The following is a 25,459-nucleotide window of genomic DNA, read 5'->3' as shown; positions in this document are numbered from 1 at the left end:
CAGAAAAAGTCAACTGAAAAGAAAGTAAAAGAGAAGTCATTAGAACCTGACACTTAGAATACTCTTTCTAAGGGCAGCAGTTTAGGGGGAGAATTGGCTTCCTTTTTCTTTCAGTGTAGTTCTATAATAAACAGTATTTACATACTCAATACGGTAAATGCTGCTTAACGGTTTTGTAATTCAGAAGAAAAATTACGTATTCAAGCACACTTTCATCTCTAACACTTAACTCATTGTTTTGAACTACAGATGTATGATATATGTCTTGCCAACTAGAATATGCAATTTTGAGGTCCAGGGTTCTGTTTTTACACCCTTCCCTTACATTTCTGCTCCCAAACAACCAGAATAGTACCAAGAGTATTGTGGGGTTCAGTAAATGTTGATTTCATTTTCTTTTTCTGCCACTTATTTTAAAAGTAGTTGGGGGACAGCAGGGTGGGGTGGGGGGAATAAATTAGGAGTTTGGGATTAACATATACACACTACTATATATAAAATAAGTAAACAACAAGGACCTACTGTGTAGCACAGGGAACTATACTCAATATCTTGTACTAACCTATAATGGAAAAGAATCTGAGAAAGAATACAAATGTATGTATAAGTGAATCACTTTGCTGTACACTTGAAACTAGCACAACACTGTAAATTAACTATACTTCAATTTAAAAAAAAAGTAATTGGTGTACATGGCAAAAAAGTCAAAGAACACAGCAGGAAATAAACTCCTACTGCTAAGCATTAACTAAATGGCTAATTCTGTCATCTTTCATAGCAGGGAGTCAACAGAAACAAGTAAAGTTTAAACAGGTAATATATATTTTGAAATAAAAATCAGATGGAAAAACAAGTGAATTTTAAGTACATAATTATTTTAGTACAGTTATTCTATTCTAAAGAATTAAAGGCTTAAAGGATTCATCTATGAGACAGCATTACCTGAATGGTAGGACAATTCAAAAGGCTCTTTACCTGAATAGCTTCCACTTTAGTTGTCCATTCTCGAGCCTTTTGTAAGGCTTCTTTCAGGGACAACACATTGGGTAGAAAGGCTGGAATGTTCTTAGCTTCATTCACGATGCTTTCTAAATTTGCCACACTGTGCCGTGGTCTTAAAAAACACAGAAATAGGGTGGATGCATGAGGAAAAGTCAAACTACTACTACCAACACTTAAATAACATTTTAGAATGTGTAATGAACTTTCATACACATGACTTCACTTAATTCTTACCATAATCCTATAAAGGGAGGCAAAACAGGTATCACCTCTATTTCTATTTTACAGACAAGAAAAGTTTAAGTCAAAGTAGATCAATTATTTTCCCCAAAGTCATTTAAAGTAGTAAATGGCACACATGAAACACTGACTCAGAATGAATCTCAGATCCCATGCTCTGTTTTTCACTAAATTACTTCTACTTTAGTTCTCCACAATATCTGAAATTGTCAGATGCATATTAAACAGCTATGTAGAAAGCAGTAGTCTAGAAATCCATTAACGTTGACCAAGTACATTTAATTCAACTACTTTCATTAACACCTTGTTACACAAAGATGAAAAAAACATAGACCTTATCCTCAACTCATCAAAATACAAGGTAAGAATGATATTTGTACTGGGAACTAAGAACAAATTACTATAGGTTCACTACCACTGGAAGCAGTAATTAATTCTGTCTGGGAGAGTTGAGAAGGGTTTTGAATTAGGCCTTAAAGAAGAAGTATAATTTGGTCAAATGAAGGGTTAAAGGAAAAACAACAGGAATATAATGAACAAAGACATGGAAAAAAATTTAAAAATAAGTTAAAAATAAGTTTAAGATGGGGGATGGTGAGAATGGGAGGTGGGGCAGGAGTAAAAGCAAGAAGCAGGGGAACTTGGCAGGAAAGAAAGACGCGGATTGAAAACTCTTGAGAGTCATGAATTTTGCTATGTGAGCAACAGGAAGCTACTGAGCGTGGAAACAGTTTGACCATCCATGAATCCTGCTGTGTGCTGGGCATTGTGCTAGGTCCCAGAGATGATGAATGCACCAGAGTGACAGAGTCCTTGCCTCAGAAACTTTTTCATCTGGGGGGAGGTGATTATTAATAAAAAGTTATGATACACTGTAAGTGCAATGCTAAAGGAAAGTAAAGATCCTATCAGAATATACAGTAGGGGGACTTAATTGACTTGGCAGTGAAGGAAGAATTCCCAGAAGTGACCTCTAAGCTCGCTTACCCTTTCTGAATAGGAACTAGTCAGGAAAGCTGGGACCAGACACTGGGTAGGGGTGGTGGAGGTGCGCCACAAGGGGTGGGCAGAGGGCAAGAGTGTTCCACAAGGGAATAAAATAAACATGTGCAAAGGTTCAGAGACAAGACAGAACACGGCAGGTCTGAAGAACCGGGGGTAGGAAGCACTATGTTTAGAACACAGAATGCAAGAGGGAGGATGGCAAGGGGTGAGGGTAGATATTTAAGCAAAGGGCTAGATTACAGATGGCCTTATAAGTCAGGTTAAGGAAATGTGAACTTCATCCCAAGGGGAATGGGAAACAGTGAAGGGCTTTAAGCAAGGGAGTCAAACAGTCACACCTGTATTTTAGGAAAATACTAGTTTCAGTGCGGACAATGGCTTACAGAGGGGTGAGGTCATAGATAGAACCTGGTGCTGTGATCCAAGCCATCTGTAACAACAGTCCAGAGAAAAAGAATGAAAGTGAAAAACACTGAGGAAATATAATCAGCATGACTTGGTAGTTAACTGAGTCTGACGGCAAAGAAATAGAAGGGTGGGGTCAAAGTTAATTTCCAAAGTTCTGGCTTGTTCCAATGAGTGAAAGAGGGTATCAGTCAAAGAAAACAGGAACAAAGGGAAAGAACACGGGAAGGAGTTAACAAGGGTAATTCTGAATATGGGGAATTTGAGGTACCGATGGGACATCCTGTGGAATTATCTAACAGGCAGATGATATCTATAAAAAAAAATCTATGTTACAGATGAGAATTTGGAGTTAATCAGTATAAAGATGGTAAATGGAGACAAGAAATTAGATGAAATTTCCAAGGAGGTGTAAAGAGTGAGAAGTGGTCTAGGCCAGAATCTTGAGGAAAGCCATTCTGAAAGAGGCAGAGAGAGATGGTCAAAGACAAAGGAGGAAGATATCCAGAAAGGAATGGTGAGCAGTGAACCAATGCTAAGAGATGAAGAATACGAAGTATGCGTTTCAGAAAGACAACTCAACAGGAGCTAGAAAAGGGAGGATTCACCTTCCCACTATCCCCACCAACCCCATCAGTCCTCTCTTTACCAACTTTATTCTCTTCACAACACTATCTGAAATTTGCTCACTCATTCACTTTTTCACCTGTCTCTCCCCACTACATCGGCTCTATTTCAGAGCAGGGACCTTGTGTGTCTTTTCCCTATGGCCTCCACAGCACTTAGAAACAGCACCTGGAGTGTAGTAGGTACTCCATAAATACTCACTGAATTGCAAAGATCAAGGGAAAACGTAACAGTTCTGTAACTAGGTCAGTGACAGTGGAGGTGAAGAAGAGAGATTCAAAAGGCATTCTGGAGGCAAAAATCACTAAAACTGGTTAAATGTAGGAAAATGGGAAAAAGAAAATTTTCAAGTATTACTACCAATAAAATTTCACTCAGTAGACTACTGTCAGTTGTATCAGGTATAGCAAATCATAGTCTGCATTCCAAAGTTATTTAACTTTTCCCATTTAATATGCTCCCACCTCCTAGAACTATCATGAATCTGAAGACAGAGAGTAATTTGAATGTTTCAGATAGGAAAAGCTACAAACTTTATTATGTATTCTCAGTGGCATCTGGAGAGCAAAATATCCAGCACACATGGAGCCTTTTCTTGGCTGAACAGAACTGTGTTAATTAAATCATCTAAGGGAAAGCCTATCAAATGCATCCAAAATAAGTGACTGGCAAAGTAATTAAGTACATGGAGACTTTGGAATGACGTGGAAAAGGCTTTAAATTTGTGCTGTTATTTGACAACTATGTGATCTCTGTAAGCGTCCCAGTTTCCTCATCCTCACAAAGGAAATTACATACATACTAATCTTAGGTGCTGAAAAAATACTTTCATAAAGAGCATTACAGTCAAACTGATGGACGCTTTACTTCAATCTCACAAGTCCAATGGGTGCCAATGCTAATACCTCACACTCTCCTGCCTGATTCTCATCTCCCTCTACTTTCCTGCATGAATCCCCCACTCATGTAAAGACCACTTCACTTTTGTCACCTGAGCACATCCTACACATTCCTTAAGCTTAGCTTAGGATATTTCTCTTACCTCCCCTTCCACTTCAATCCCACTCATTCTTCAAGGCTCTATGTAAGTTCTTACCTTTCTCTCAAGCGTCTCTTCTGACCACCCAGGCTAACAATGACCTCTCTTCCTCTGAATCCTTCTAGCATTTTTCTGGACCTCTCAGTTAACAACATACTGCAACACAGCTTTGTATTTCTTAGCTCCTAACTAGAGTATCAGTAATGGAAGGGCTCTTATTAAAACAAGTACTCTGCACACAGTGTGCACACAATACTTGAAACTGTCTGTATGCAGCCCAATCTGGTAACTTAGTGACCAGCCAGGGAAGGCACAAAACATTTAATTAAGACCCTCATGTTCCTCCTCCCTTTCCACTCTCTAACCTACTTATTAAAGACGTGACAGTCACCAACATATGTGTTCACCTTGCCTGTAGGCAGACCTTAGCCTTTTCTTCCCATCGCTCAGAGACCGTAAGGAGCTCCTGAAGCTCAGCCATTGCTTTCTCCACGGCATGGTGGGGTGCCAACCCCACCCCAGAGTCTATCAATTTCTTCATGACATCCAAAGTGACCTGTTGTGGATCTGACAGGGTCAGTCGTACTTCATCCAACCATCGAGCCTGCTGTAGCTCTTGCTTTAGTCGGGCTAATTCAGGTAGCTCCACGTAGAGACCAGAGCCCATATCTATCAACATCTGCAGTTTGGAAGAATCTGGGGTTTCATCCATCATGGCCTCCTGAGCACGTTCATGAAACTCTTCCACATCATCCAGTAGATTCTGAAAAGATCAAAAGAAAAAAAATTAAAAACAAACTTAAAAGATACAAAATGAGTATGGAATACATACAGTTCAGGCAAACTACCAAATTCTAGACTATCTAATAATCTCAGCATCACAGCACCAAACAGATATGATAAAGGCAAAAATATGTTTCTCTGTAATTACATACTCCTACTTTTAAATATGATTAATTCACTCAAAAAATATTTAATGACTGCTGACTTAGTTACAGGCACTATTCTAGGCATACACCATTAAACAAAAATACAAAGTCCTTGTCTTCAAGGAACACATATTTTAATATAAGTGGCCAGACAGTGAAGACATGAATAAAATGTTTCGGTTAGTTTTAAGTGCTATGAAAATCAAATAGGGCAATACAATACAATGTAATACAAAAGTGATTAGAGGGGATTGGGGCGGAGGGGCATATTACTTTGCAATGACGGTCACAAAAGACAGATGAACCGAAACTAAAATGAGGAGGTAGAGGAGGGAACCGCATGGAGACCCGGAAGAGAGCAGTTCAGGCAGGGCAAATGATCACTGCAAAAGCTTTTAAAGAGGAACGAGCTTGTGTCTGGCTCCTAAGTGGCTGATGGGGAGCAAAGTGGAAGCAGGAGAAAGTAGTTAAGGAATAAGCAGAGGTCAGATTACATAGTGCCTTGTAGATTAATTACAATGAGTTTGGATTTCATTTGAATGGCTTTGGGGAACCACTGGGAGGATTTTAACCACATGGAAGTGGTATGATTTTATTCCTATTTTATTACATAATCACTCTGGCTACTGAATAAAAAATAAACTGTCGGGGACAAGAGCAGAAGAACAGAGACCAGTTAAGAAGTTGTTGCAGTAACCTAAGCGGCAGATTCCAGTGGTTCAGAGCCTAACTGAAGCAGTGGAGGTGATGACTCGCAGTTCACTCTGGGAGACGTTTTGGAAATAATACAGTAGGAACACCTGTTTAGAGACGGAATGTGGTGCATAAGGGAAACAAAGGAATCAAGAATTTTGATTCATTAGAAGGCTTTTAAGATGTCTTTTAGTCTGCCAAAGGCAAATGCAGAGTATGCAACTGGATGTACGAGTCTGCAGAAAAGAAGAAAGGCAGTCAGAGCTGGGAATCAGCTGGACATAGGTGATATTTAACGTCATCAAAGAAGATATTAAAGAAAGGGCCAAGACTCCCAATATACTCCAAACTTAGAAGCCAAGCCAAAGAGAAATCAAACAGCTTCCCTAAAGAGAAGGAACTGTGAATTGTGAACCTAAGAAAACCAGAGAGTATGGTGTCAGATGTTTAGAAAAGAAAGTCTCTCAGGAAGGAAAGCATGGTCAACTAGCAAAACACTCTTATGACATGGGGTTAAAACAACACAACTGATACTGGACTTCACGGTTGATAATCTTTGTAAAAACCATTTTAGATACACAGCCATCGCCAAATCACAAAAACACACCACAAACTATCAAAAGATTACTAACTATGCAGATTCAGGTATTTGATACTTTTGAGATTTTACATATTCATTAAACCATGAGGGCCCTGGTAATTTCAGAGTTCTGCATTTTTAAAAGTTCATGAACTAGTAATCACTGATACATTCAGATTCCTTTAACTAATTTTTTACATTTCAATTACATCTATGTTAAATGGAGGTTCTGGCTTAAAATTAATATAGAAAAAAATATTCTAAACTAGCCTTAGTTCCAGAATTTTAAAGGGGGAAATCAAGGACTAAGAATGAAGCCAAGAGATTCTTATTGCCTACTAAAAAACCTTAAATAGCAGCACTTATTTGAGAAAAGAAACGAAAGAACAAAAAAACGAATCTAGACACACTATTCTCTTTACCCAAAACAGGAGCCCATACTACAAAGGATATTACCCAAAAAAGAATGTGATACTCCACCTTTACTTGTCGAGCTTGGCTGATGACACATGGAAGACTAAAAAGCTGTTGGACAAAGGCCTTCAACTCTTCCACTGTCAGTTTGGTCCGAGTCCTCCCACTATCTGGGCTCTGCCTGATGTGAAATAATATTGAGACGTAAGTAAGAAAAATTCACAGTCATTCCCATATCAAAGGGGCTTCTAGTCTCTTTAGAATTCTAACCCAAGAAATCCCAGAATACTAGTGTTTGAGGGATTTCACTGCAATGGTGATCACTTCCAAATTAAGTGTTTAGCTCTTCGGGTAATGACTCAAAGTTACAGTTCCTCCAATCTCACAAGTATTAAACATTTCAAACATTTAATAAATTCCTCACAGTAAAATGTTAAGTCCACTGATAAAACTAAATCTTCTACCTCAAGAAACTTAAGATGTAGAACAAAGACCTTTAAAACCTGGCTAAGGAGACTATAAACCCTCAGAAACTGATTCAAAACTATGTCAGTATGTGCATTTTTCTAAGAAAAGGGTCTCTAAGCTTTCGCCAGATCCTCCAAGGGGGTCAGTGACCCAATGACAGGTGAAGAGTCACTGATCAATGTTGCTAAGAAAAGTTCTCTGATAAAATAGAATATAAAAAAACATATAAAGCAATTAGAGACCCAATGTGAACTGCTATAGAAAAAGGCATTCAGATACAAGAGACGTGTTGGAATTACTAAGAAACAATACCACAGGGAATTAAAACACACGTGAATTACATGAAATTAAGGGCACATACTTCCAGCTCCGTAACAGCAGCCTCCCCAGCACCCAGGTTACTCGTTGCTGCCACCTGCCTTCAGCCTGTAGTATCGTTTATTTACAAATGCTTAGTACACACCTACGCTGTGCCAGGCATGCTTCAAAGCACAGCAATAAGAAAAAGGATGAAAATCCCCAACATTCTATCCTAGCATACCTTCTAGTGGGGTTGGGAAAGGAAGAAGGAGATAATATATAAGTAAATTCGTCTATCAGGAGGTGACAGGGACAGGAGAAAAACAAAGCAGGAAAGAAGAATAAAAAGGCTGCAATTTTACAGAGGTTATCAGAGAAGGCCTCTCCAAGAATGCAACGTCTGAAAAAGACTTGAAAGAGGTGAGGGAATAAGCCACCTGGGTATCAGGGGAAGAGAACTCCAAGCAGAGCCAAGAGCAAGCGTGAAAGCCCTAAGCAGGAAGACACCTGTGTATACGAAGAACAGAGGGAGAGGGTTCAGGGTGGAGCAAGAAAGAAGGGAGGCCAGTAGGAAACAAGGTTAGGGCATTACTGGGGGAGGGAGAACACGGCCTCAAGAGACAGGGCAGGGCCTCACAGGCCAGTTAAGACTTTGCCTTTATTCTGGTCAAAACAACACAAAACAGAAAACCACTGGAGAACTCAGCTCTTCTTAGTCTTACCTGTGCTTCTGCTTTTTGCTCAGAAGCAGCTGAGCCACAGAAGCACAGGTCTCAGCTTCTTTTACAGCATCCCTGAGTTTTCGAAAGAGATCATTTTCTGGATATTTCCTATCCTCAGCATCTTCCAGCATTACTCGTAATTCAATCAAATCTGTAAAAATAAATAAAAAGCCATATACTATGACCACAGAAAATTAAAAACCATTCACCAACCAATTAGCAGAAACACACCACAGCTGTGAAAATCTCACCAATACAATAAAAGCTTATGACCAGGTGCTCGTTTCTAATCCTTATAGACAATTTCTCTTTCTCAATAAGCCTTTAATGTTAGTCCACTGGTAATAATGGGGTTCCCCAAAATATATGATACATCTACTGCAAGTTAGCTATTTGTCCCATTTTACATCAACTTTTTCACTTAAAAGAAGATTCTCAAACAGGAAATTAATTCTGTAGTGAACCAACCCATTAGTCTCTAATCTCGTATGAAGCCTAGGGTTTTTCCTTCCTGGAGGAAAAACACATAAAACAAAACAACGCCTCTTTCAAAGTGACAACCATTTCAGTGTATGCTTAAAAAAGGAAGAAATTTAACCTTTCTTGTGGTTGAAGTTGGCAGATAATGCTTCTGTAACACGACTGACCCAAGTGTCATAGGACTGTGCCCTGACTTTCACACCATACAGCAGAGAAGGGAGGTCCTCTAATGGGTAGCGATATCTAAAAAAAAAAAAAAACACCACACGAGAAAATAAAAACTTCCAAAAACCAACAACTTGAAAATAAATTAAAATTTACATACAATCAGCTTAAGGAAAGTAAAATGGCCAGGGGAACGGGGTTTTGGTATATACATAAAGAGAAAATCTAAGAAGCCCACCGAGTTTTAATTCAGGGAGAGACAAGGAACATGTGAAATCAACTTGATAAAACAACTAACTTTAGGTGCCAAGTTTAGGGCCAACTTTAATGGGCTGGTCCTCAAGCGAGGCAAACAGACAAGAGGTTACCAGTCCAAACACAGGGAAGGGCTTTACAAAGGACAGTACTGACATTAATTTTAAACGACGGTAACAGAAGTTTTACAAGAAACTTCTGGATACCTGAGACATTTTTTCTGCATGGGGCAGGGGCACAGATCAGTTGGATGGTAGAGACACACAAGCCGCTCAGGATTACAGGTGCACGTGAGAGCAGAGAGAAAACAGGTGGTTCTGCATGCTGAACACTGTCGCTCGTCGTCGGGAACAAGTTCAAACACTTCTTCTTCTGACATCAGGACACCCTGAAATACAACTGATGTCACTACATCAAGTCTTTCCAGTCTTTCAAGCATCAGAGAACTTAGTTATTAAATTTTTTTCTACTCTGACAATATAAACATGGGAGGTACGATGGCACATCATCAAAATACTTTCTAAAAACACCACCAGTTTTTTTTTTTATGAGCAAAACTAAACCTTGGTGTCTAAGAATGCACATGTGACTGAGGAAACATTTTTAAATGCAGGAAATGATTACTACAAATGTTAAAAGTCATTTTTTGAGGTAAGGAAAGGAACCTGTAATTGGGAGGTACTTTCAAGATGGCTGACAGATTTTTTTTTGCACAGTAAGCCAATATTTTTTTATTTACTAGTATTATTTTCTAATATATTTTGCCCTAAAAGCCTTTTTGTATATACAATTTTTAAAGGTTACACTCTATTTACAGTTATTACAAAATATTGGCTAGCTGATAAAAGTTCTATTTCCTGACCATACTGTGATGACAACAGAGTTTACTACATAATAATTCACGAAGTTCTGTTTGTCTTATGTGGTTTTGTTTCCTATATAAAATAAGAAAAAGATAAATCGAAAATAAAAATTACTGTCCCCAGGGACAATATACCCTTGAACCAGAAATATCAGTAATCGATCATTAAAAATAACACTGATCAAATATATGCAAGGATAAAGAAATGTAACATTAAACTATGCAAATCTAAATATAATCTACTTCAAAAAGGCATCAAAAAGAAAGCTAATCTTTTTAAACAAATGTTATTCTATTTTTTATTTTTTTTTGGCCACCCTGCTGCAGTTTGCAGGCTCTCAGTTCCCCGACCAGGGATTGAACCCTGGGCCCTCAGCAGTGAGAGTGCGAAGTCCTACCACTGGACCACCAGGGAATTCCCAAGAAAGTTAATCTTTTATATACAGAATGGATAAACAACAAGGTCCTACTGTATAGAACAAAGAACTATATTCAATATCCTATGATAAACCATAATGGAAAAAAGAATATATATCTGTAAAACTCAATCACTCTGCCGTATAGCAGAAATTAACAACACTGTAAATCAACTATATATCAATAAAAAAAAATCAAAGTTGAAAAAAAAAAAGAAAGCTTATCAAATTCAGCATGCCACTTTAAGAAAGTAAAGGCACTTGAAGTGCATTTTACAAAGACTTCCATTTAATAGACAAGGGGGTTCCGTTTACAGTTTCTACTTACTTGAGCAAGGTACTTACACACCAGTAAATAAAGAAGTAAATCTGGGGGAAGGTAAATGCTGTGTATTATATCCCTTCCAACTTAGAGATTAACAAATACCAGCATATTAACGGATCAGAGAAGTTTTACAGTAAAGAATTCCATTCATTTTATCTTGGTTCTTTGAAAAATTCAATAAAATTGATAAGCCTCTAGCCAGGCTAACTAATAAAAGAGAACATCACTACAGATGCCATGGACATTAAAAGGATAAATAAAGGAATACTAGGAACAACTCTATGCCCACCAATTCCTTGAAAGATACAAGCTGTCAAAACCTACACAAGAAGAAATAGACAACCCGAATAGGTCTGTATCTAGAAAGAAATTCAAGCAATACTTAATAACCTCCAAAAACAGAAAGCACTGGACCCAGACAGGTTCACTGGTGAATTCTACCAAAGATTTATGGAAGAAATTATACCAATTCTCTATACTCTCTTTCAGAGGATGGAAGAAGAGGGAATATTTCTTAACTCATTCTCTGAGGCCAGCATTACCTTAATACCAAAACCAGACAAAAACATCACAAGTAAAGAAAAATACAGGCCAATATCTCTCGTGAACACAGATGCAAAAATCCTCAATAAAATGTACGCAAATTGAATCCAACACTGTATATACACCACAATCAAGTGGGATTCATCCCAGGTATGCAATGCTGGTTCAACATTCAAAAATCAATTAAAGTAATCCTATCGATAGGCTTAAGATGAAAAATCACTTGATCACATCAATAAATGCAGAAAAAACATTTAACAAAACCCAACTCCTATAGCTGGTAAAAACTCTCAATAAACTAGAAATAGAGTGGAACTTCTTCAACTTGATAAAGAGTATCTATTAAAAAAAACCTATAGTTAAAATTATACTTAATGAGAAACTTTCCCACTAACATCAGGTACAAGGCAAGGACATCCTCTCCCACCACTCCTTTTTAACATCGTTCTGGAAGTCTTAGCTAAGCAATAAGACAAGAAAAGGAAATAAAAGGTATACAGATTGGGAAGAAACAAAACCATCTTTGTTCACAGATGACAAAATCATCTATGTAGAAAATCTGAAAGAGTCAACAAAAACACTCTTAAAATAAACAATTATAGCTAGGTTACAGGATAAAGGTTAATATACAAAAGTCAATTTCTTTCCTATATACCAGCAATGAACAAGTGGAATGTGAAATTAAAAGCATAATGCCATTTACATTAGCACCCCTAAAAATGAAATACATTTGAACCTTGAACAACACAGGTTTGAACTCTGTGGATCCACTTACATTTGGATTTTTTTTCAATAGTAAATACTACAGTACTCTACAGTCTGTGGTTGGCTAAACCTACAGATGCAGAACCGTGTGTGCAAAAGAACAGCGTATACAGAGGGCTGACTATAAATTTTTTTTAAGTAATTTTATTTTATTTATTTATCTTTTGGCTGCATTGGGTCTCCGTTGCTACGCGTGGGATTTCTCTCTAGTTGTGCCAAGCGGGCGCCACTCTGTAGCAGTGCGTGGGCTTCTCATTGCGGTGGCTTCTCTTGTTGTGGAGCACAGGCTCTAGGCACGCAGGCTTCAGTAGCTGCAGCACGTGGGCTCAGTAGTTGCAGCACCTGGGCCCTAGAGTGCGCAGGCTTCAGTAGTTGTGGCTCATGGTCTCAGTAGTTGTGCTTGCAGGCTCTAGGGTGTGCGGGCTTCAGTAGTTGTGGCGCACAAGCTTAGTTGCTCCACGGCATGTGGGATCTTCCCAGACCAGGGCTCAAACCCATGTCCCTGCATTGGCAGGCAGATTCTTAACCACTGCGCCACCAGGGAAGGCCCTGACTATAAATTCTATGTGGATTTTCAATTTAGTGGAGGGTTGCCACCCCTAACCCCCACATTGTTCAAGGGTCAACTGTACTAAGGTATCAAACAAAATATGTACAAGGAAGAAAACTATAAAACTAATGAATGAAATCAAAGAACTAAGTAAATGGAGAGATATTCCACGTTCACAGAAAGAGAAACTCAATACTGTCAAGATGTCACTTATTCCCAACTTAAATCTGTAGATTCAATGCAATCCCAATCAAAATTCCAACAAGTTATTTTATGGATATTGACAAACTAATTCTAAAATTTATATAGAAAGGCAAAAGACCCATAATATCCAACTCAACATTGAAGAAGAAGAACAAAGTTGGAGGACTGACCCTACTCAACTTCAAGACTTACTATAAAAACTACAGTAGTAACCGAGACAATGTGGTGGTATTAATGAAAAAATAGACAAATATATCAATGGAACAGAACAGAGAGCCCACAAACAGTTGAAAGACTGCATCCACAGAATAACCTGCACACAGACGTTTACAGCAGCTTTATTCATATGACCAAAACGTGGAGGCAATCGATGTCCTTCAGTAGGTGAATGGTTAAATAAACCACCCAGACAACGAATTATTATTCAGTGCCAAAAAGAAATGAGGTACTGAGCCATGAAAAGACACAGAAGAATCTTAAACACATATTACTAAGTGTAAGAAGGCATTCAGAAAAGGCAACATACTGTATGATTTCAACTATATGACATTCTGGAAAAGGCAAAACTATAGATAGTGAAAAGATCAGTGTTTGCCAGGGGTTTGGGGGACAGAGAAGATAAACAGGGAAGTGAAAATACTCTGTATGATACTTTAATGATGGATACATGTCATTATATATTCATCCAAAGCCATAAAATACACAACACTAAGAGTGAACCATAATATAAACTATGGATTTGGGGTGATTATGATGCATCAATGTAGGTTCATCAATTATAAAAAACGTCCCACTCTGGTGGGGGATACTGGTAACACAGGAGGCTGTGCATGGGTGGGGCAGGGGATAAATGGGAACTCTCTGGACCTTCTCTCACTTTGCTGTGAACTTAAAACACTCTAAAAAAATAAAGTCTTGTTAAAAAAAATAATAAAATACAAAGGTTAATAAAAAAAACATGATCAGGGCTTTCCTGGTGGCACAGTGGTTAAGAATCTGCCTGCCAGTACAGGGGACACGGGTTTGAGCCCTGGCCCAGGAGGATTCCACATGCCACGGAGCAACTAGGCCTGTGCGCCACAACTACAGAGCCTGCGCTCTAGAGCCCGCGAGCCACAACTACTGAGCCCGCGTGCCACAACTACTGAAGCTTGTGTGCCTGGAGCCCGTGCTCCACAACAAGAGAGGCCACGACAGTAAGAAGCCCTCGCACTGCAACGAAGAGTGGCCCCCGCTCACTGCAACTAGAGAAAGCCCACGCACAGCAACGAAGACCCAATGCAGACAAAAATAAATAAATAAGTTATTATAAATAAATAAATAAACATAATCAAAACAAAGCTTTACGAATACAGGTATAAAGTGAGAATAGTAACTATCAGGCATACATTAACATATCCCCAAAATGTAAAAAAAATGTTTTAAGAAGATGCATTTGTAGCTTACTTTCTTGTTTCTTTCACAGGTAATTCAAGTAAATAGAAAAAGAAATCTAACCATTTAGCAAATAGTCTCATTTCTAAGTTAACTTAAATTCTTAAAAATAATCAGCATTAAATATTTTGTAATAATAGTATTTATATCATTTCTAAAATGTATAGTTTTATATTTTGGTTTATAGATTTTTTTCCCCCATTTGTGCCAATAAGAAGAGTAGTTAAATTGGATCAGCTTTACTTTTCAGATCCAAATTGCTAGTCCACTGTATTCTTCCTTAGCTTAAACCTATTTTCATTCTCTTAAGACTCGTCAGATCTAGGGCTTCCCTGGTGGTGCAGTGGTGAAGAATCCATCTGCCAATGCAGGGGACACGGGTTCGAGCCCTGGTCCAGGAAGATCCCACATGCCACGGAGCAACTAAGCCCGTGCACCACAACTACTGAGCCTGCGCTCTAGAGCCCACGAGCCAGAACTACTGAGCCCAAGCGCCTAGAGCCCGTGCTCTGCAACAAGAGAAGCCACCGCAATGAGAAGCCCATGCACCACAAGGAAGAGTAGCCACCACTCACTGCAGCTAGAGAAAGCCCGCGCGCAGCAACGAAGAGCCAACGCAGCCAAAAATAAGTAAATAAATTTAAAAAAAAAAAAAAAAAGAAAGAGAGAAAGTAGACTGTACGAGAGCAGGAGGAAGCATGGTACAAAGCCAGTGAGGCCACCTATGCAGGGAGGGTTAGGGAAAATGGGCCTAGATGTGGCTGAAGACAGAGATTTTTTTCATTTACTATCCATTTCAGTATGATCAATGTTTAGTTTATTCTAAGCATTCAAAATCCCAACACTGGGTTATTCAGCCCTTCTTACATTCATTAAAAACTTAGAACGTAGGGAAACACAGACTGATTAACTCTGACAGTCTGCAATCACCAGAAACATAATTTTTATTCAATTACAAAGCTGAGAGAGAAAAAAAGAATTTGAATTTTCTTGCTTAAAGAAGTAATACTATATGTAGGAGATTTTAAAAAATACATACATACCTAAGAAATTCTACCTGATAGGACTGCATTTTTAAAACTCTGGAGATGACGACATCAAGATTCCTAAAACTTTTTCAACTTAAAGAAACCAAAACGGCAAGTACAGAAGTGTGAAATCTTCTCCAAACCAGTAATTTTTGCATTCAACTTCTAGAGGGATCAAAGATGAAAATGGATTCTTTCCACAGGTTTAAATTTTGGTATATCCCGTGAGCAGTATCAAATACAGGAAACGTGCTCAGCAAACTCACCATCTGCATAACAGACTCCCTTAACCGTGTCTCCTCTTCAGTCAGGAGAGTCAACTCCTTGCACACCATGGCGGCAAGCCCCACGTCCAAGCATTCCGGATCTGCTGCCATCTTGAAAATTAGTTCCTCGTGCGAGAAGACACAATGGCGCCTCAGCCGACGGTAATGACTGACACACTGACGGCCAATGGGCAACTGAAAACAAGATTCTCAAATTAAATTACTTGCTTATAACACATTCCAGAACAGAACCACTACTTACCCCCCAGAGCCTCTCTTCTATTATAAAGAACAGAGAATAACAACGTCCATTTGAACATAAGAGTTAACTGTAAGTATTAAACCTTTACCGCCCAGCAAGAATTTCAAAGGCCTTCCCACAGGAAATTCCCATGATTTGAGATGTTGAGCTTCCGGCCTAAGCTGATTTTCTACTCATTATGTACCTCAAGAAGTATGAGTTCCTTGATATATAAATGAGGCAGCAAACTCTTTTAGACCAGTCTAGTATGAGACTGCTCTTATAGGAAAAAGAAAAAAATTTTTCAGGCTATCAAGGGATAATTGGACATATTCAGCATTGATGTTTCCACAGAACAAACAACAGATGCTACTATCAATACAAGGGAGGGAGGGAGGGAGGGGAAAAAAGCACTACTTAAGCAGTTCACATGGACTAACTTTATTTTTTATAAGGACCAAAGCAAAAGACAATTTAGATTTTAGCATCTAGAGATTATTTTTAAAACTACCAGTCTGGCCTAAAGAGAATTCAAAGTGAAACCATGAGATTATATACTTTAATTTTCCTAAGTGAGATAAATCACTAAATGATCACTTCTCATAAATCAACAGCTACACTTTTTAAGATAACTTCTGAAAATCTATCAAGCTTTAAAACAAATTGATACTAGCTATGCTACACAAACTCTCTCTCTCCAGCTTCTTTCCTTCCCTCAAGTGGAAAAACCTGGGTGTCTGAAGTTTTGGTTTGTATTTGAAAACCGTAATATAAAAGAGAAAAAATAAGAAAGTGGACCTTTAAGAACACCTTTTAGAGCTCGCCTCCATTCTGAGAAAGGCAGAAGGGAATCACAGGAATCAGAGTTCCAGAGTACAAGACCATCTCTGAATCAAGCATTATTTCCGTACTCTTCCAAAGAAACAATCGTTCCCAAGAAAATATATATACTGAGCTTATGATTGGCGACTATCTTGTCTAATAACAATATACAATTCTTTCATTTCTTAATTCTCAGAAATTTACTCTTTAAACATTTCTCAAATACTTAAAACAAGAGCAAGAAGAAAAACAAAACTGTAGGATTTGCAGTTTTTAATTATTATTGATACAATATACAAGGAAGCCACATAAAATAGAACTGATTGTCCATTGTGGCTTATAAAAATCAGTACCATCACTTCATTCTAGATATAAAGCTACTTTTACTTTTCACTTATATCACACCCTTCTCCTAAAGAGTATCAAGGGCTTTCACAAATATCATCTCACTTGTTTGAGGTTAAGTGAACCTTAGCATCTTTACATAGTAGGTAAAAAAAAAAATTAGGACCAGTGAAATTAAAAGTGCTGTCCCGGGACTTCCCTGGTGACAAAGTGGTTAAGAATCCACCTGCCAAGGCAAGGGACGCGGGTTCGAGCCCTCGTCCGGGAAGATCCCACATGCCGCGGAGCAACTAAGCCCATGCACCACAACTATTGAGCCTGTGCTCTAGAGCCCGCAAGCCACGACTACTGAGCGCGTGCACCTAGAGCCCGTGCTCCGCAACAAGAAGCCTGCGCACCGCAACCAAGGGTAGCCCCCGCTCCCCACAACTAGAGAAAGCCTGCGTGTGGCAACGAAGACCCAACAGAGCCAAAAAAACCCCAAAAAACAAAAAAACAAAAAGTGCTGCCCAAGGGACTTCCCTGGAGGTCCAGTGGTTAAGACTCCACGCTTCCACGGCAGGGGCTGCGGGTTCGATTCCTGGTTGGGGCACTAAGATCCCACATGCCACGTGGCACAGCCAAAAAAAAAAAAAAAGTGCTGTCCAAGATCAAACGTCAATAATAGTGATCACATTAAAGGCAGAAATCATCTCTAACTCATCTCTGAATCACCTCCATTTCCCACCCTACACCTACCTAGCCAAGGAACAAGTAAATCATAAACACATAATACATGTTAGCTGAGGTTTTAAAATAGAGTTCAAGTCCAAGGCAAAGCCCTAACCTCAGTCTTGCTCCTGTTGCTTTCTAACAAGTAAGAAGTTTAGAATTACTAGGTCATATAAGATTGTTCATTATACAATTTCATTCATTAGCCAAGGAAACAATATGGGTAATCATGAAATTTAACAAATTAAGGTGCCCACAGAAAATATAAGATCCAATATTACTAAAAAAACATCCCCCCAAATGTTAGGAGAGGTGACAAAAAAACAGCCTCACTAAAAGAAAAATAGAGTCAAAGAGCGTATGATAGGTTTGCAGTCTTTTCCCCACCGACATGATGTAAAAATAACTAATTACTTTTTGATATCTACCTCATTTAAAAGCAAAATAGCAATCAATGGCAATACCATTTACACAAAAGTGCAGCCCACAGAGATCTCAATATTATAGCTACCCTTTAAAATAAAATTTTTTAAAAAGAATATAGAGGACTTCCCTGGTGGCGCAGTGGTTAAGAATCCGCCTGCCAATGGAGGGGACACAGGTTCGAGCCCTGGTCCGGGAAGATCCCACATGCCGCGGAGCAACTAAGCCCGTGCGCCACTACTACTGAGCTTGTGCTCTAGAGCCCGCAAGACACAACTACTGAAGCCTGCGTGCCTAGAGCCCGTGCTCCACAACAAGAGAAGCCACCACAATGAAAAGCTCGTGCACCGCAATGAAGAGTAGCCCCCGCTCGCAGCAACTAGAGAAAGCCCGCGCACAGCAACGAAGACCCAACACAGCCAAGAATAAAAAAAAAAAAAAAAAAAAAAAAAAAAAAAAAAAAAAAAAGAAAACATAAAATAGCAGGAAGAATAAAATCACCTAATTATCTACCAGAAGGAAAAAAATAAAGGAACATTTTAAGATAAAAATCAGAACTGGATATTTTAAGATAAAAATCAGAGCTAGATATTTGGAAACGTGGTATAATTAATTCTTGAAAAGATGTGGTCACCTTTCTAAAATCCAAAAGCGCTCAGAGAAAGCAAAGACTAGAGGAATTACATTCTCAGAAAAAGATTCAGAAAACATCAACTGCCCATTTAAAATTCAAATAAAATGAGAAAAGAGCAAATGAGAAGTAACGAACTATAAAATCTTCCAAATAAAAACTACCTGGAACTCCGTAAACGGCAACAGACATTCGAGTCTCCACTGAAATATCCATGGGCCCTCCCTCCCCAGCTAAGCAAGCACAGCAATTAAGATGCATTTTCCGGGGCTGTTAGTAGACACAACAGCTACTTGCTATCGAACAGACCCAGTCAGCAGTACAGAAGTTCACAGCCTCAGCGAAGTTGTAGCCTTGATTAAATCCAGAGTGATAGGCCCGAGGAAACGTCACAACAAACTCGCCAGCACACTGATTGGTCCTATACACCTAAATGCAAATTGGGAACAGGGTACAAAAAACAAAACAGAAGAAAAACAACAAAAAAGGGAGACATTTTATGTCAGTTTCGGAAGCATTTTTCAAACTTGAAAACAATAAAGCATTAACCTACACAGACCAGTATCAGGGTTGAAGAAGCAGTCAGAGTTTCACCTTCTTAAAATAGTCACTTATAAATTATAGTAATTCATGACAAGAGTTCACAGCCTATAGAAATTTTCAAGGAGAAAACGCTGCTCTCATGAGCTACTAGTTTCCTAACCTAATAAAGTTTTTACAGTTAAGAGAATTTTTCTTTTATTCCTTTCATTCTTGTGTTGTAAACAGTGGGAAAGGATGGAATTTCATCCTACTTTTGGATAATTTTTTCTGGAAACTAACTGATTAGCTCATAATGTCATATGGAGAGACCCCCCAAATCAGTTTTCCTGAATCTCTTTGTTTTATGATAATACTATGTCTTCTGAGAAGTCCCAGATTCTGCATAAATTTACTCTTTAAAGACAAAGTAACATTACTATCACTCGATCTACTTTCTCAATAAGGTTATGATGACTACCTGACTACATGTAGCAAACATTAAATTTATACTTTATCAGGTGTTCGTAGCTTAAATTTAATAATCATTTTCAAACCTAAAAGTTTAAAAGCAGAAAAGGTATTCATTGTATATTTTTACTTCATTATCTCATGTGAAAAAGAGGCTATGAAATCTTTATACGAAATATGGGAATATGATCTCCACAAGGATAAGCATTAGTTATTAGAACTACCACTTAAAATACTTATACTTTGGTTAAATGGGGATAATAAAGAATATGAGATTTTTATTAAAACCAGGATATACTGAAAACATGGCTATTCTGATAGGTTGCTATACATAAGGTAAATGTGATTCACACTTTACAACACCCCATTCTTAATCAAATAAACGTTATTCCCTTCAGAGTATAAATTCTAATTTGGCTCGAAGATGATGTGATCTTTTATTTCCCATTACAAAACAAGCATATACTGTGACTCTAATCAAAAGCGTACATAACTTTAAATTTAAAATACTGAAGGGAGATGCAAAAAGACTCACAGGCACACCATGCTCCATTAGCACATTGGGGTTCATGATGGTGACTAACTGATGTAGGAGATCAGGCTGGGATTCAAATAACTCAGGGGCCAGCTCCCTCATCACCTCCTCCAGTTGTTCTGCAGCATGAGATGGCACACCATACCATGTCTTTGGCTCCCCCCTAGCAAAAGAAATAACTGTTTATCTAGGTAGAGCATGGTGCCAATGAGGCCAGGGTCTCTGATTCAAATCCACTAAATTATAATTAACTTTGTCTTGCTCCATGGCCATAGATTATATGCCCTGAATCCTAGCAACCATCTCAAAAATCTGTGCTATTATTCATAATAGGGGGTAAGGCAAGAGTATATGGATAGGTAGGTACGTACTTATCACTACAGAAAAGTAATTCAAAGTGTATAAACTCTTTAAGGTAGATCAGTAAACAGCATCTTCAAATAGGAAAGATGCTATATGAAAAGCAAGCATTGTTCCAAAGGATACTGACACACTGCCTGATTCACAGGTCCACTGGACATTCCAATTATCCCCACAATGATCAAAGTAAAAGTCAATGCCCTTTAGAGTACTTTTACATAACTTCACTGAGTTCAATTTTACTATCCAAGGAAATAAGCCAAGGCGAGAAATTGTTGAAACCCTGAATATAGTTCTGTCTATGAATCTTAAGACCAAACACTTGGCATCATTAATACACTAGACTTTAGTGGACTAGAGTTTTATTTATAATACTAAGTTGAACTTTAAGGAACTGGATTTAATTAGTCACGCTATCTACAGAATAGCTGAATTTCTTAACCCTCACACAATTCATCGTGCTATCTCTATAGAAACTTACTGAGATGACTGAAAATGTTCTGTATCTATGCTGGGCAATACAGGAGCCACTAGTCACAAGCGACGATAAAGCACTTAAAATGCGGTTAGTGCAACTGAGGAAGTAAACTTTAACTTTACTTAATCTTAACTAATTTAAATAGCCACATGTGGCTAGAAGCTATCATATTACACAGCACAGCGATGAAGCAGAGAAAGAAAATCATTAGAGTTTTCCAATGCATAGTGTGATCTGAGCAGTATCTTTCAAATGGAGAGAAATACATCATTTGGTTAAGATCAGAATACTGGACAAGGGACTGGATAAGTAAATAAAAGCTGTGGGTGCGACACAAAAAAACCAGCGAAAAAATTTAATGAATACACATGTAACACACGCATTTTTAGAGTAAATGTTATTAAAAAGGAAAAAAAAAATCAAAAATTTCAATCTGAAATTTTTCAAATTTCAACCTTAAATACTGAAGGTTAGTCAGATCTTAATTATATAAACTTTAAATATCCTGCCTTGCATTTCAAAAGTTATACCAAAGAAATTTTCACGTACGCTAAATATAAGTATCGTTGGGTCTGAAACTCGAGGCTCTGCTGCATGCACATACTTGAAGAGGGAAAGTGTCTGACATGTTGCACCCTGAGACCTCTACACAGTACATTATCCAACTTTGGGGTATAAAATACTTTAACGTAAGCTCCCCCTAACACGTCATCTAACACTGTTACACCTTTAGAAAGGTCACTGAGTACGTGTGCTGTTAACAAAGACTGCGCATACCAGTGCAAGTAGTTGATGGAATAGCTCCAGTGATCCTCGATGTGCCAGCAAAAGGAAGAGAAGCACATTCCCACGTAAAGCCATGGCACCTTCATGCCAGAGATGTCCACACTGATATGTGCAAGGACAGACTGCTCTAGGACAGGCATGTTATTCAGGTTCCAACCAGAAAGCGCATATTCCTACAAAAGGAAAAAAACGTAAGTAAGAGATCAGAAATGACAAGTGCCCAACAGAAACCTCAAGGGAGTCTTCAAAAACAAAAGTAAAAATCTTATAATAATTACAATAATCTAGTCCATAGAATCTATGCTCTTTGCTCTCTACATGTAACTCATATTCCTAAATATTTAATCCTATCTCCTAAGTGTTATTTATATTTCCCTTTAATTATTTCAGATATCTCTGGTTTACTCTGAAGCATATAAGGCTTTTTATTACTCCCCACCTGCCCCCATAGCTTACCAATAAAATACTGTAAGACTCATTTTAATAGGTCGCTATTATATTTCTGTTTTATCCCCAGTAACATAACTTCCCAAAATGTTTACCACTATATTTACAGAATGGTGCCAGATACTGTGAAGACAAAACATAATAAGATACAGAATCCTAAATCTGTGGCAACACTGAAGACCAAGATGGTGCAGAAAGCACCCCCAACTCCCACTACGAACACATCTATTTACAACACCAAAAAAAATTTTTCTTCCTAGATGAACTCAAGAGAAAAAAGAATTCGCTGTTTCCAAAAACAAAGAAAGAAAGCACAGCCAGAATGAAAACGGAAAGCTGTTGTCTGAGTTTTCACAGAGGTTTCTAACTGGACATAAGCTCCAGACATGAGTTTCAAACACCCACCTCTGAAGCGGTATGCGGTACAGACTTAAAGTGCTATTATCCTTGTGTAGAGCAGTCCTCAAAGTGGGGTCTAAGGAACCCAAGCCTATTTCAGGGGATCTGCAAAGTCAAACTACGTTCATAATAATTCTAAGATGTTATCTGCCTTTTTCACTCTCATTCTTGCAGAAGTGTAGTGTGAGTTTTCCAGAGGATATGTGATGTGATATTGCAACAGACTGAATGCAAAAACAGGTAAGAGAATCCAACCGCCTTCTATTAGAAGGCTGATAACTGTTGAACCTGGATGCCAGGTAGGGAGGGAGGGAAGTTCATTACTATGTTTAGTTTTATACATTTGAAAGTTTCGATAATACAGAGTTAAAAATAAAACCCTCAAAGTAAGAGGTTAAATAGCCAGTGACAAAGCTGAAGGGAGAATCTGTGAACCAGAAGACTGATCTGAGGATATCATCCATAATGCAGCACAGAGATAAGGAAATTATAAAAGTGTAACTAAGAGTTACAGAGGATAGAAGAAATTCCATCAAAGGTTTAACTAGGAATCCCAATACGGAATAATAAAGAGATATGATTCCTACCCTCAATAGGCTTTAAAAAAAAAAAAAGCAGCTTTCAAAAATACTACTCAATATATTTTTTAGTTGGCTGAAAAAATATTGAGTCTAGGTGAAGAGACCAGGCCTACAGACAAAAAGTTCCAAAATGAGACAATATATATTAAACTCCAAACACAGATAAATTAGTAAATTATATAGTTCTTCAGAGGATAATAAAATAAAATAGTCATCATCATGAGTCTGGATCAATAAGAAAACTTGGTGGAAAAGGAAAAACCTGGGTTGATCTTGGAAGACTAGGTAAGATTTGAAGGTAAATGACAAGAGACAGAATATACTGGTCTCGCTGGTAAAGAGGCAGAGTGGAATGGTCATACTCAGAAAAGCAGAAAATAAGACCAGAAAAGAAGACTGGATCTTTAATCTTAAATTTCAGACTAAGAAGCTTGGATGTTATCCTATATTCAAAAGGGAAATAAAACAGATTTTGAAAAGTGAAACAATATGATAAACATCTTAAATATTTATCTTAAAATTTTTGATTATGGAAAATTTCAAACAAAAATAGACAGAACTGCATAATGAACTCCCCAAGACCCACCGATCTTAAAATTTTAATTGAAAGCAATGTATGAGAGAGACTGCAGAGTAGCAGTGTTCAGAAAAGCTACTTTAAGAGAGCAAGCCTAAGACAGCTACCCTTCAAAAGGCCCGCTTCGGGGCTTCCCTAGTGGCACAGTGGTTAAGAATCTGCCTGCCAATGCAGGAGACACGGGTTCGAGCCGTGGTTCAGGAAGATCCCACATGCCGCGGAACAACTAAGCCCGTGCACCACAACTACTGAAGCCCGTGCACCACAACTACTGAAGCCCGCGCACCTAGAGCCCGTGCTCCCAACAAGCAAAGCCACCACAATGAGAAGCCTGCACACCACAATGAAGAGTAGCCCCCGCTCGCTGCAACCAGAGAAGAGCCCACGTGCAGCAACGAAGACCCAACGCAGCCAAAAATAAAAAATAAATAAAATAAATAAATTTATAAAAATTTAAAAAAGGCCCGCTTCAAGTTCGGCCCCTGGCTGGCATCTGGAAAGCTGCATGGTAAACAGTTCGTGACACTGACACAGGGTGGCTCGCAGTGCTGTACAGTGTGGTTTATGCACGCCCGAACTCCTTCTGGGGGTCTGGAATTTTGCTACGTGTTAGGCAGAGGGTGTCTATGTCACCAGCCGCTTATAAGAACCCTGAGCTCTGGGTCTCTAATGAGCCTCCCTGGTGGGCGATGCTTCACACGTGGTGTCAGTCTGATGCCGGAGTACCTAAGTGCATCCTGTGTGACTCCAGGGAGAGAGGGCTCTTGTACGCTTCCAACTGGCTACCTCCAGGCTTCGACCACACATCTTGTTTTCCCTTTGCTGATTTTACTTTGTATCCTTTCACTGTAATAAGTCACAGTCATGAGTTCTCAGCGAACCTGAGAAGGTCTGGGGAACCCTCAACACAAGTGATCATTATGTAAGACCACGGCAATTATCCCAACCTGACATGATAGGATGGAGACAAGGATGGTGGTAGTGGGATTGAAAAGAGGCCAATCCCATAGAAAATAATGAAAAATAAATTAACAGGATTTATTCAGTGATTTAAGACAGAGAGAGGATAAGACGAAAAAAATGTTTCCAAGGTTTCAAGTTCTATGCCTATTTTTATTCCTCAGAAGCCCTGTTTGTAGAGCACTTGCATTTATAAGACAAATGTATTAACTTCAGAACTTTTCCACTAAACTATGATACCAGAGAAGCATGCTATCAGATACCAAGAAGCTGACTCATACAGAAGTTCAACATAAATGCACAATTACTGGTGTAAAGATGGTAGGTATCTACTTTTCTAAGAGTAACTTCCAGAGAAGAATAACAAACTGACATAAAATATAAGTATAAAAAATAGAGATTTTACATACATTGTCTAATTAGTCCTTAAAATCCTTTTGTATAAATGGGTTCTCT

General features: G+C 38.5%; 1 protein-coding gene and 1 non-coding gene across 7 annotated transcripts in view; both read right to left on the bottom strand.

Moving 5' to 3' along the window:
* The window catches only part of KDM5A (lysine demethylase 5A), an 87,054-nt gene that overhangs the window by 34,497 nt on the left and 27,098 nt on the right, over positions 1-25,459 (bottom strand). For 5 of the 6 annotated variants that reach the window (XM_036864818.1, XM_036864813.1, XM_036864817.1 and 2 more), the window contains 10 exons: positions 22,031-22,212; positions 20,416-20,578; positions 19,200-19,319; positions 15,718-15,912; positions 9,531-9,712; positions 9,023-9,147; positions 8,425-8,575; positions 7,001-7,115; positions 4,726-5,081; positions 976-1,114 (listed from right to left, as the gene is read on the bottom strand). In XM_036864818.1, the coding sequence (XP_036720713.1) occupies positions 976-1,114; positions 4,726-5,081; positions 7,001-7,115; positions 8,425-8,575; positions 9,023-9,147; positions 9,531-9,712; positions 15,718-15,912; positions 19,200-19,319; positions 20,416-20,578; positions 22,031-22,212 (1,728 nt within the window). The remainder of the gene's footprint in view (positions 1-975; positions 1,115-4,725; positions 5,082-7,000; positions 7,116-8,424; positions 8,576-9,022; positions 9,148-9,530; positions 9,713-15,717; positions 15,913-19,199; positions 19,320-20,415; positions 20,579-22,030; positions 22,213-25,459) is intronic. The other variant, XM_036864816.1, reaches the window with a different exon arrangement.
* On the bottom strand, positions 10,529-10,601 carry TRNAE-CUC. Its single transcript has one exon. It is a non-coding gene; the product is annotated as a tRNA-Glu (tRNA).

The sequence above is a fragment of the Balaenoptera musculus genome, chromosome 10, assembly GCF_009873245.2.
Source record: "Balaenoptera musculus isolate JJ_BM4_2016_0621 chromosome 10, mBalMus1.pri.v3, whole genome shotgun sequence".
NCBI lineage: Eukaryota > Metazoa > Chordata > Mammalia > Artiodactyla > Balaenopteridae > Balaenoptera > Balaenoptera musculus.
The sequence above is the reverse complement of the archived record's forward strand: the minus strand, read 5'-3'. Positions and strand labels throughout refer to the sequence as shown.